The 13,285-nt window shown below is 53.6% G+C and overlaps 1 protein-coding gene across 1 annotated transcript in view; it reads right to left on the bottom strand.

The window, feature by feature from the left end:
• The window catches only part of IGLON5 (IgLON family member 5), an 18,934-nt gene that overhangs the window by 2,434 nt on the left and 3,215 nt on the right, over nt 1-13,285 (bottom strand). Inside the window, exons 2-8 of the mRNA XM_004381856.2 lie at nt 5,285-5,477; nt 4,259-4,337; nt 3,163-3,395; nt 2,758-2,877; nt 1,178-1,312; nt 850-970; nt 4-150 (exon numbers count right to left, since the gene is read on the bottom strand). Coding sequence (XP_004381913.2) covers nt 4-150; nt 850-970; nt 1,178-1,312; nt 2,758-2,877; nt 3,163-3,395; nt 4,259-4,337; nt 5,285-5,477 — 1,028 coding nt within the window. The remainder of the gene's footprint in view (nt 1-3; nt 151-849; nt 971-1,177; nt 1,313-2,757; nt 2,878-3,162; nt 3,396-4,258; nt 4,338-5,284; nt 5,478-13,285) is intronic.

Raw genomic sequence — 13,285 nt, 5'->3', positions numbered from 1 at the left:
AGCCGCATGGAGGCGCTGGACGCTCCGAGCCGGTTGGCGGCGCGACATGTGTAGTTGCCATAATGCCGGGCGCTCACGTTGGCGAACAGAAGCATCGAGCGGGTACGCTCCGTCTGCACCTTCAGGCCCTCGGCCGTGCCGCTGCTCAGCCTGCCGGGAAGCGGGGTCAGAGGCCAGACCGCCGGACCTAGGCCCAGGACGCCCTGGGGCGCAGAGCCCAGCCCCCGCCCCCCAACTCTGATCTCCAGCTTCAGGGACCCCGAATCCCCCGGGGGCTCTGGTCTCCAGCCTCGGGGGTCTCCGATCTCCGGGGACTCTGGTTTCCAGCCCCGAGGTCCCCCGAGCCCTGGGGACTCGACTCCAGCCTCGGGGCCCCCGACTCCCAGGACAAACATTCTGCCCCCACCCCAGGGACCACTAGAACTTGGGGGTTAGCTCCTTATGGATCCCAGATCATTCCCCCTGGGATTTCTCCATGTACTCCTGCCCCTCAGAACAGTGGACTCTCATGATGTGCGCCCCCAATCCCTAGGGGCTCCCAAATGCTGACGGACCCCAACCCCAACAGTCCTCTAAATTTCCGCCAAAGCTTCAGCATCGACCCCCGACCCCCTCCCCTCCCTGCATAGCCACGGTAGCCCGGTCTCCAGCATTCAGCTTCCTAGGACTCGAGTTTCCAGTACATCCCCACTGTCTCCCCGGGACCCAGCAGACCCCATCACTGAGAGAAGCTGGATCTCCCCGGTTGTCGGGACCCAGGACTGCTCCCTCCAGCTCCCTGGCCCCCCAGTTGAAGGGACCAAGGGCCCCCCTTCTCCGTTTCACCGCCCGTTCCGGGGCTGTCCTCACAGTCTGTCATCCTTGTACCACTGGAAATCTGCCGGCGGCACCGCCATGGCCTCGCAGCGCAGGAGGGCGGCGCGGCCCAGGGCCGTGCGGGCGCTGGTCACGTCAGTGATGGTCGGAGGATCTGGTGAGGGGCGAGGGTCAGCGATTTCTCCGAGCCACGAGGGACTAAGGGGTCCCGGCCTCCTCCGCCCTCAGACCTAGGAGTCCGAGCGCCCCAGCCCCCTCCTCCCTCAGATCCAGGAGTCCCCCACCCCTTCTCCCTCTGACTCCTTCTCCCGAGGGACCCACAGTCCTCCCCCCTTTAGCGCCCAGTGCTAAGAGGACTCACAGTTGACTGTGACCAGCACGCGACGGCTGTCGGGCGCGGAGTTAACCCCGTTGTGAGTCACACACTCATATTCGCCGGCCTGGCCCCGCTGGATGTCGAAAATCTCCAGGATCTCGCCCTCGGAGGTGAAGCCATCTGTGGTGGGAGGGAGGGGGAGGGGGCAGGGCCGGACACAGACACTTAACACGGGACAACACGGGCACAACACGGACACACATCAGCGGGGCGGGCACCGCAGGGCCTGGACTGCCCGGTCCAGGGGAGCTGGGGAAGGGGGTGCGGCTTATGGGACCTGGGGTCTCCTGCTGGGGATAGGGGAGGGAGTGGGTATCTGGGGTTTGTAACTGTAACCCAGTGGGGAGGATCTCAGTATCTTGGCTCTTTGGTCTCACAAGGATCTAGGAAATACAGATCCAGGGGGGCAAGGGCCAGAGTTCTGGGATCTAGCTCTTAGGATCCAGAAAACCAGGATCTGGTGATTGGGATCAGAGATCCAGATATCTCGTATCCTACACCAGATCACCAGGCTCAGAAGACCTTAGGATCTAGATTGGGATCTGAGACTTAGGGTATCCAGCATTCCCGGATCTCAAGAGCAGGATCGTGAGGATCAGGTGATCCAGTGGGGAAGGATCCAGGGATCTGAGGTCTAGTCATTGGGTTCTGGGGTCTCAGGGGATTCAGGGAATAGATCAGTGATTGGCACTATGAGTCTCCAAAGACCTAGTTTGTGAGCATCCAGGAATCTGGGATCTGGTGGTGGAGGTCCAGGTAAAAAAGGCTGGTAGGTGATGTCTGGGGATCTGGATGTCATGTGCTGCCACCTGGGCACTATGGGGACAGCCAAGAACTGTGGTTCTCAAACCTGGCCAGCATCAGAATCACCTGGAGGGCTTGTTAAAACAGTGCAGGGGGGTAGGGGGAGTCTTCTGATTCAGTAGGTCTGGGTGGGGCCCAGGAACATGCACTTCTAACAGGTTCCCAGGTGATGCTGATGCTGCCGGCGCGCAGACCATACTCTGAGAACCGCTGGGCTCTCTCAGCAGACGAGACATAGGAATGTGGACCAGAGGATGTACTGGGTGTAACCCCACTTCTTGTTGTTGCTGTTAGGTGCTGTCGAGTCATTTCCGACTCAGAGCAACCCTATGTACAACAGAACGAAACACTGCCCCGTCCTGCGCCATCCTCACAATCATTGCTGTGTCGGAGCCCACTGTTGCAGCCACTGTGTCCATCCATCTTAGGGGCTGAGAAAATGGGAATCTGAGTTGGGGAGAATCCTGTGAGTGTGAGGGGAGAGACTGGGGATATTGGGGTCGGGAAAAGGGGTAAGCGGGGGTCCAGCAGATGACTTGGAGGCAGGTCCCAGGCCTGGGATGGCAGGTGGAACCTGGTAAGCCTCTAAGGATCTGGGGCCTGGGGGATCAGCGTGGGAGGTGGAAATCAAGTCATGAAGGGTTAGAGGGCAGAATGAGGGAGAACAGGGGCTGGGAATGCAGCCTTGGGGAGTGTGGAATCGAGGGACTCAGATGGTGGAGTAGGGGGAAGAGGCTTTCAGCCAGGGATGGGGTCCTCACCTCGGAGCTGCCTCCAGGTGACTGTGGGCTCCGGCCGCCCCACGGCCAGACAAAGCAGATTCACACTGCCCCCCTCATTCACCGTCACAGGCGAGGAGATGTTCACAATGCGGGCGGGGACTGCCAGGCAGGGGAGAGTCAGTGAGGAGCCAGACACCCTCCTCCCTCAGACTCAGGAGTCCTGGCCCCCCACACCCTCCTTCGTCAGACCCAGGAGTCTGGGTTCCCAGACCTCTCCTCCCTCAGACCCAAGCCCCAGGCCCCTAGGCACCCCCCCCCAACCCAGGAGTCCAGGTCCCTAGCCCCTCCTCTCGGAGTGCAGCCAATATTCACTCTGTGTTTCTATAAGAACTTCCTCCATCCCCTCACAGCCTCCACCCACCCAGGCCAGGGCCGTGTGCTCACCGTGGACAATGAGGTAGACCTGAGTGGTGTACGGCTGGTGGCGGGTCTGGAAGGAGCAGGTGTACAGGCCCTCATCGCCGAGTCCCACCTGGGTGATGAGGATGGAGAACTCCTCGGGTGTGTTGATGAGCAGCCGCACCCGCGGGTCACTGGTCCAGCGGTCGTTGCCCGCGTACAGGATGTTGGAGCGGTTCAGCCAGGCCACGCGGGTCACATGCTCGTCGATGAAGCAGCTGCCCCAGAGGAGGGGGAGAGGAAGGTTCTTCTCCCCCCATCCCTTGGAACCTGGCCCTCCAGCTTCCCCAGTCTGAGGTGGCAGGGAGGCCCACTATGTCTGAAATTTCCACTGCAGCCCTACGAAGCAGATATTCCTGTGCCCATTTGACAGGTGGGTAAACTGTACCTCAGAGAGGGCAAGTTGTGTGCCCCAAGTACCATGATGGAATGATAACTGATGGTTATTAAATGGCTGTTTGCCAGAGACCCCAGAAGAGGGGGACAGAGACCCAGAGAGAGTGGGGGGACAGAGACCAAGGGGATGAGGTGGGACAGGACCCAGAGAGGAGGGGCAGAGACTCAGAGAAAGGGGAATAGAGACCCAGAAAGAGGGGGGCAGAGACCCAGAGAGAGAGGGGGACAGAGAACCCAGAGAGAGAGGGGAGATGGAGACCCAGAGAAGTGGGTGGAACAGAGACCCAGAGGAAGGAGGGACAGAGACCCAGAGTGGGTGGGGGGGAGGCAGAAATCTGGATGAAATAATCACAATGACCATCATGTACTGAGCAGCTACAATGTGCCAAGTACTTTGAGCACTGTGCGTGTATAAACTCACGAATCCTCACAACAATCCCCAGAGATGGTTGCTGTTCCTCCACCCTCTTGACAGGTGAGGACACTGAGGCCCAAGGGTGGAGCTGGGCTCACAGTCACTCCTGACCACCCCTCTCCTGATGAGGAAGTGTCAGGCCAGGTCCTCCCGATGTGCCAGGCTGTCTCTGCAAGTCAGGACTTTCCCCCTAAACCTCTTTCACAGAGGCAGAAGGTGAGGCTCTGGAAGGTGAAGGGGCAGAATCCAAGGCTCCTGGGCAGCAGGTACCTGAGGGTGGCGTTGTCGCCTTCGCACACGGTGTAGTTGTCAGCTGGAGAGTTTAACTCCAGGCTCTGGGACAGCAGCCCTGCGGAAGGGAGGGCATCACAGAGTCTGTACGCAGGTGTGGGTACACATGCACACACGCACTCGCCCTTGCAGCCACGCACATTCCCCACGCTCACTGGCACACACGTTTTCAGAGGTGCACACACGGCAGCCACCCTCAGAGCAGACACACGAAACACATGCAACACGGACCCTCCCACAGGCCTGCACTGATGCGCTGACATACTCCGGTAGGTAGGCTCCTACGGACACAAAAACATACCTTCAGGGACATATAGACAACAGCCCAATCACAGTACTCAGACACACATATACATACACACAGACACACGTACAGTGACATGCACATATACATACACATATGCACATGCAGAGACACACAGATGCAGACACAAGTGTACAGACACATACATACTCATAGAAACATGTATACACAGATACAAACATCCGTATGCACAGAGATGTGCACACACCTACATACGCAGACACCTATGTACACAGATACACATATACAAACGCATGGATACACATATACATATGCACAGATGTGTGCACAGATACATACACATACTCAGATGCACACGTACAGACATACACATACATGTGCATACATACGCACACACACAGAGATACATGTACAACATAATGCAGGCACACATGTACAGATACATGCACACATACATCTTAATACAGAATCACATGGAAAGACATACACGTGGAGATCCTGCTGCATGCAGATACTCAACACAGACGTGTATACAGACGTTCAGACACACAGATACATGTATACAATCACAGAGGTACACAAACTGATGCATGCATATATACACGCAGACACACATCTGTCACAGACACACAAACACACTCTTATACCTGGTGCACAGACACAGGCAAGCCAGCGCACACACACACACACATCTGCACAGATGCATCCGTATGTCCACCCTCACCAAGGCACGCACTCACAGCACACGCCCATGCCGCCTGCACGCTGCTCCAGAGCAGCATGCAGGCCAGCCACCCCACCCTCACTCATTCGTCTCTCTGTGGAGCAGGGCCAGCAGGCTGGACCGTGGCCAGGGAGTGGGGGCTGGGCACGCAGAGGCGGTGGAGACAGCACCAGGCGGGGGACGGAAGGAGGCTGGATGACCTTGGATGCCTGGGGAGGCAGGGAGGGCCCCGGAACAGGGCTGCCCTGCCCCCTGCCTTGGGATGAGGAGCTCATTAATCTAATGAATTAATTGTCCGTGCTGCCCCAACGACTCCCGGGGGTCTCTCTCCATCAGAAGCCCCTCAGGATGGGGCTGGGACAGAGCTAGTGCAGTGGGCTCGCCAAGCTACAACCTGTGCAATGACAGACTTACACCGTCACATCCTCTCAAATACAAAGGGGCCCCCCTGGGCCAGCCCAACTGCACACAGTCACTCTGTCACCCATGATCAGATTGCACATGGCCACTTGGAAGAAAGCCCTGGTGATCTGCCTCTGAAAGGCCACAGCCTTGGAAACCCTAGGGAGCACAGTTCTACTCAGCTCACACAAGCTTGCCATGAGACAGAATCGACCTGATGGCAACCACCATCACCACCAGCAAACACACACACACACACATGCGTGCGCACACACGCACATACACACTGAGTTGGAAAGTGACATGTGAGAAAGATACATCCTGGGCCAAAAAACAGTTGCAGGGGATGTCACTTTCAGTCCTGTAAACCCACCGTCAAAGGTTGGATCCCAGGCTGGCCGAAACAGACAGACACACACACCCCAACGTTTGTCATGCTCCTGGTCACACACATCCTAGACCAGGGTTTCTCAACCTTGGCACTATTGGCATTGGGGGCTGGATCATTCTTTGTGGTGGGGGCTGTCCTGAGCATTGTAGGATGTTGAGCAGCATCCCTGGCTTCTACCCAGTAGATGCCAGTAGCAGCCCCCACTCCCAAGTTGTAACAACCCAGAATGCCACCAGACATTTCCAGATGGCTCCTGGGGGGCAAAATAGCCCTTAGTTCACAACCATTGGCCTAAAGGAACCAAGAAAAAAAAAACACAGTTGCAGTCAAGTTAACCCCGACTCATGGCGACCCTATGTGTGTCAGAGTAGAACTGCGCTCCATAGGGTTTTCAATGGCTGATTTTTTGGAAGCGGATCACCATGCCTTTCTTCCGAGGCACCTCTGGGTGGACTCGAACCTCCAACCTTTCAGTTAGCAGCTGAGCTAGCTAACCAACCATTTGCAGCCCAGCCTGGGGTTGAAGAGGGAGCTGTCCAAGATTCTTCCCAAAGGTTCAGGGAGCCCAGGGCTTCTGGATTCAGCCCCTAAGTCCAACCAGGTGCCACCACCCACAAGAGCTGAGCTTGCAAACTAGGGCCCTGGGGTGCAGAGTGGACCCCACACAGGTGGACAGAACCTTAACCTAACCTTAGCAGAGACGCTGACAGAGAGACAGATAGACAGATACACACATATCCTTCTTGCTAGAGAAATCTTTCTAATACCCAGAGCTGGTCCTGCCTCTCCTCTGCTCGCAATCCTCCCATGGCTCCCCAGTGCCCCCAGGACCTAGCTTCACTCTCTTCGTCCATCTCCCCTGGTGCACGCATGGCCCAGCTCCACATCCACCCCCTTCTCCCAACTTTCTGTCCCCATCGTTTCCCGGCAAAACCTTTGTCCCTTTGTTGTTACTGTGTCCTGTTGAGTTGATTCAGACTCATAGTGACCCCATGTGACAGTAGAATTGCCTCATAGGGTTTCCTGGGCTGTAATCTTTATGGAAGCAGATTGCCAGGTCTTTTCTGCAGCGGAGCTTCTGGTAAGTTCGAACCACTGAGCTTTCAGTTAGCAGTCGTGTGCTTAACCATTGTGTCACCAGGGTGTCCTCGATAACATCTTTAAAGACGCTATTTCCAAACAAAGTCACACTCACGGGTACCGGGGGTTAGGACTGCAGCATATCTTTTGGGGAACACAATTTAATCCATAACAGGGAGCAATGAACAAGTAACTAAGAGTTACTGGCGACAAGTTACATGGTGACAAGCTCTATGAAGAAAAATAAAGCAGGGTAAGGATGATAAAAACCAAAACCAAACCCGTCGATTCTGACTCATAGCAACCCCATGTGACAGAGTAGAACTGAGCTCCGTAGGGTTTTCTTGGCTGTAGTCTTTACAGAAGCAGGTTGCCAGATCTTTCTTCTGGTGGGTTCAAACCGCCAACCTTCCGATTAGCAGTCAAGTGCTTAATCACTGTGCCACCAAGGCTCCTTCCTTCTCCCTTTCAAGGGGCCTAATTTAAATGGTGCCTCTCTTAGGAGGCCTTTCCAACCACCCGGGACCAGATGTGCGCTCCTGTCTGCTCTCAGGTCACTGTGCACCTGGGATTTGAGTTGTCTGCCTCTCTGTCTGATTTCCCACCACGCCAGAAGCTGCTCTTCCAGTGCAAGGCCTGGGTTGGCCCATCTCTGTGTCTCCAGCACACCCGGCTTGGGGCCTGGCTCATGGCAGTCCCAGGAGATGTGTGATGAAGGAGTCAATGCCTCAGGTGGGCTTTTGATTCCCGATCTGTGTGCATATGAATTTGTATGTCATGGGTCTGCATATCTGTCTCACAAAATCTCCAGACTCCAGCATCAGGAGTCCCCTCTGTGCTGTGTGACCTTGGGCATGTACCTTCCCCTCTCGGTTATTGTTGGTTGTCCTGAAGTTGGCTCCCACACATGGCGACCTTATGTTTAACAAAATGAAACACTGCCTGGTCCTGCACCATCTTCATGATTGTTGGTACGTTTCAGTCCATTGTTGCAGTCACTGTGTATTTTGAGTGCCTTCTAACTTAAGGGGCTTATTTTCCAGCACTACATTGGATAATATTCTGTTGTGATCCTGTAGGAATTTTATTGGCTAATTTTTGGAAGTAGATCACCAGGCCTTTCTTCCTGGTCTCAATCTGGAAGCTCTGTTGAAACCTGTCCACCATGGGTGACTCTGCTGGTGTTTGAAATACTGGTGGCCTAGCTTCCAGCATCATAGCAACACCCAGGCTACCACAGTCTGACAAACTGACAAATGGGCGGTAAGTACGGGTCTGTGAGGGGGGTCAGGCTAGCCATTTTGAGTCCTTTGTTCAGTGCTGACCTTTTAGAATTCTGTGACCTGCACTGTTCCTGGGCCTGACCCTTCCCTCTGTTGCTGCCCTAATCACCCTGGGCTATGTCCATGTCTGCCTCCCCAACCAGACTGGAGCCTCTCCAGGTGGAGCCTGGATCTGACCCAACTCCAGGGCTCCAGTATCGCCCAGCTCAGGGCCTGGCCTACAGAAGGCCTCAAGCGATGTTTATATATAAACATATAAGCTAATGCACATGGGCTTCTCTCTGGAAATTCTGGAAAACTCTTACAGTTGCCACGAGACTCAGTTTGGAGTAGCCTTGCCTGTCCCTCTGGGCCTGGTCTGTGTTCCTCAGATAAAGCCTGGACTGCCTCCATTAGCACTTGGATCACACTATGGTGACTGTCTATGTCTGTCTCCCCCATCAGACTAGAAGTTCCTTGAGGACAGAGCCTGGGCCTGACCCATGTCTGTGTCCCCAGCATCTCCTGGCGCAGACCTGGCCCACAAGAGGCCTAGGGAAATATTTGTTGAATGAGTACATAAAAATGACTGCCTGCAACACCCTTCCCCAACTCTTGAACTCTTCCTACTCATTCTTCAAGACTCAAGCTCAAATGCCACCTCCTTCAGGAGGACCTCCCTGACTATTTGTGGCAGAGTCTCTACCTCTTCTTCTGGGCACCATCTCACTTAGTTGGGACAGTATCCAAGAGTGCCTCCCACACCTGACCAGGAGTTCCCTGAGGGCCTGAATCTTGTCCTTGAATCCTGTACCCAGGGCTGAGCCTGGCTCAGAGCAGGGTAGTGTTTCTGCAGGGAATTGATGGTCACCAGAGACCTCATGATAAAGCCCTGAGGAGCCTGGGTTTGGAGATCAAATGTGTGCTCCATTATTTCCTGGCTGGGTGACCTTGGGCTAATCTGAGTCTCAGTTTCCCCATCTATAAACAGAGAAAAATAATAGGTCATGCAGGCAAAGTGTTTCGTTCAGTGCCCGGTATACAAGAACCAAAAAACCAGTTGCCGTCAAGTCAACCTCAACTCATGGAGATCCCCTGTGTGTCAGAGTAGAACTGTGCTCCATAGGATTTACAGTGGCTGGTTTTTTGCAAGTAGATTGCCAGGCCTTTCTTCCAAGGCACCTCTGGGTGGACTCGAACCTCCAACCTTTTGGTTAGCAGCTGAATGTGTTAATCATTTGCACCACCCAGGGACTCCTGGCATGCAGCAAGGGCCCCAAAACTGTGAGCTGTTCCTAATAGTGACTTATTTTGTAAGAAACATCTATTGCTATTCCTGGTTTGGCATTGGTCTCTCTGCACTAGATGTTATGCTCCTGGGGGCAGGGCCATGTCTGGGTATTTTCAGTTGCTCCACACTCATCAGCTACCTGAGTCCGTGATTCACAGAGATGTTCTCTAAGCATCCACCCTGTGACTACACCAAGACAGCATAATCAACACATACAGAGGGAAGACGGCCATGTGAAAATGAAGGCAGAATTTGGAGTGATGCATCTACAAGCCAAGGAACGCCAAGGATTGCGGCAACACCAGAAGCTAAGAGAAACGCATGGAACAGATTCTCCCCCAGAACATTCAGAGAGACCTGGGCCCTGCCAACACTTTGATTTTGGACCTCTGCCCTCCAGATCTGTGAGAGAATAAATTTCTGTTGTTTTGAGCTTCCCCTCTCCCCAACAACAACAAAAAGAACAGCATAACCAGGTGGCTAAGGTAGGGGACACATTACCAGGAAAGAGCAATCACTAGAAAAGAACATCTTGTTTGCTAAAGTAGCAGGTCAGTGAAAATAAGGGAAACCCTCAATGATATGGATTGACAGAACAGCTGCAACAATGGACTCAAACATACCAACTATCACAAAGATGGTGCTGGAATGGGCAACGTTTCATTCTGTTGTATGTAAGATCACCATGAGTCGGAGCTGACTCGACAGCAACTAATAACAACAAGGGAGGGGATAGTGGAGCCAGGCTGCCTGGATTCCACTGAGTTGTGTAAGTTACTTAAACTCTCTGCGTAATGGGGATCGTAATGATGTTGTGTGCCGTTGAGTCTATTCCAAGTCATAGTGATCCTATAGGACAGAGTAGAACTGCCCCATAGGGTTTCCTAGGCTGTAATCTTTACAGGAGCAGATTGCCAGGTCTTTTCTCCCACGGAGCTGTCAGGTGGGTTTGAACTATTGACCTTTTGGTTAGCAGCCAAGCAGTTAACCGTTACACCATCAAGGTTCCTTGGGATCATAATAGGGCCCTCCTTCATTGGCTCATGGGGAGGATTAAAAGAGGCGATCCAAGTAAAGGATTTATAAGAGCATCTGCTAGTTAAGTGCTTGTAACCAGCTGTATATGTGTTGGCAGTTAGGACAATTATCCCTGAGGCTCTGGCCAGTCTGGGGGGTGGGGGTGGGCAGTGGTGACAGTAGGAATCATACAGGTACCTGCCCTCCAGGAATTTAGAATACAGACTGTTGTTATAAGCGGCTGTGGGGTCGGCTTCTGACTCATGGAGACCCCATGTACAACGGGATCTGACCACTGTGATCCATAGGATTTTCATTGGTTGAGTTTTTGAAATAGATTGCCAGGCCTGTCTTCCTAGCCCATCTTGGTCTGGAAGCTCTGCTGAAACCTGTTCAGCATCACAGTAACACTCAGGCTCCACTGACAGACGGGTGGTGGCTGTACATGAGGTACATTGGCTGGGAATTGAACCTGGGTCTCCTGCATGGAAGGCAAGAATTCTACCACTGAACCACCACGGCCCCTACAATAGGCCGTTGTTGTTATGTGCTGTCTAGTTGATTTCGACTCACAGCTACCCTGTAGGACAGAGTAGAACTGCTCCATAGGGTTCTAGGCAGTAATCTTTATGGGAGCAGATCGACTGGTCTTTTCTCCCATGTAGCTGCTGGTGGGTTTGAACCGCCGACCGTTCGGCTAGCAGCTGAGCTTAACCATTGTGTCACCAGGGCTCCTTACATAATAGACTAGTGGGCCACATATTTGTTTGATAAATCAAGGAATGAAGGTCACAGGCAGGTGAGTTCCCTTAAGAAAGAAAGAACTTCCTAACAAGCCGAGCAACCTTGAGTTGCAGATAAGAATCTTCTTGCCACCCGCCTGCCTCTTGAAGGAACTCATGCAAAGCAAGGGCTCTCTAACCAGGGGAATACTTGGATTCTACAGCCTTAGAAACCACTTCTGGGTAGCACAAACAGTTAAGCGCTTATTACTAGCTGGAAAGCTGGCACCCAGAGGTGCCTAGGAAGAAAGTCCTGGCAATCTGCTTCTGAACGGTCAGAGTCTTGAAACCCCCATGGAGCACACATGTGGCCGTGAGTAGGAATCCACTTGAAAGCAATTAACAACTAACAAGAAACCACTGGGTAGGCTAACAGTTGGCCCTTGACTACCAACCTAAAGGCTGGTGGTTTGAACCCACCCAACCACACTTGGAGGAAAGGCCTGGCCATCTGCTTCTGTAAAGATTACAGCCAAGAAAGCCCTATGGAGCAGTTCTACTCTGCACACACAGGGTCACCATGAGTCAGAATGGACTCGACAGCAGCGGGTTTGGTTTAGAAACCACAGGGGAAGAACCTGAGGTCCAGGGAGTCATTGAGTCAGTGAAGAAGCGCGGCTCGATCTGGGGAGGGACAGGGGACCAGGAGACTCCAGCAGGGAGGCGGGGTATATGGCTCTGGCAGGGAAGGGCTGTGAGAAGGGGTTGGGCCTGGTGTAACTGGCACCAAGGAGCCCCCGACTCCTCCTCCTCCTCCTCCTCTTTGCTGACCTTGGAAGCCTGGGGGACTTCCAATCACTGTCTCCCAGTTCCAGACGCTGAGCCCTCCCGGTGCATGTGGGCTGCTACCCCTGCCTGGTCTCCTGCCACGCTGGCCTCCTCTCTGCTGGCTCCCACCCCAGGGCCTTGGCCCTGCTGCTCCCCCAGATCTTTTAAAGCCTGACTTCTTCTCCTCCTTCATGTCTTAACTCCATGCCCATCTGCTCGGAAGTGGCTTCCTTGACCACCTGAGCTAAAATGGCCAGCTCATCATTCCCTAAACAATCAACAAAATTCCAACTCATGGTGACCCCACGTGTTACAAAGTAGAACTGCTCCATAGAGTTTTCTTGGCTGTGGTCTTTACAGAAGCAGATCACTAGGCCTTTCTTCCGCAGTGAAGCTGGGTCGGTTTGAATTGCCAACATTTAGGTTAGCAGACAAGCACAAACCATTTATGCCACCTGGTTCCCCAAGTGCAGCCCTGGTGGCACAGCGGTTAAGAGTTTGTGCTGCTAACCAAAAGGTCGGCAGTTCAAATCCACCAGCGGCTCCTTGGAAACCCTATGGGGCAATTCTGCTCTGTCCCATAGGGTCACTATGAGTCAGAATTCAGGGTTTTGGTGTTTTTTTTTTTTTTGGCTCCCAAGTGAAGAAGCCCTGGTGGCGCAATGGTTAAGCGCTTAGCTGCGAAATGAAAGGTTGGTGGTTCAAACCTACCAGCGGCTCCACAGGAAAGACCTGGAGATCTGCTCCCGTAAAGATTACAGCCAAGAAAACCCTATAGGGGAAGTTCTGCTCTGTCCCATAGGGTCACTATGAGTCGGAATTGAGGGGGTTGGTTTTTTTTTCAGTCCCCCAAGTTAAGAAGCCCTGGTGGTGCAATGGTTAAGTGCTTGGCTGCAAAATGAAAGGTTGGTGGTTCGAACCTATCCAGTGGCTCCACAGGAAAGACCTGGAGATCTGCTCCTGTAAAGATTACAGCCAAGAAAACCCAGTGGGGAAGTTCTACTGTGTCACATGGGGTTACTGT

This window comes from Trichechus manatus, unplaced genomic scaffold (genome assembly GCF_000243295.1).
Source record: "Trichechus manatus latirostris isolate Lorelei unplaced genomic scaffold, TriManLat1.0 scaffold00087, whole genome shotgun sequence".
In the NCBI taxonomy this organism is placed as follows: domain Eukaryota; kingdom Metazoa; phylum Chordata; class Mammalia; order Sirenia; family Trichechidae; genus Trichechus; species Trichechus manatus.
The sequence above is the reverse complement of the archived record's forward strand: the minus strand, read 5'-3'. Positions and strand labels throughout refer to the sequence as shown.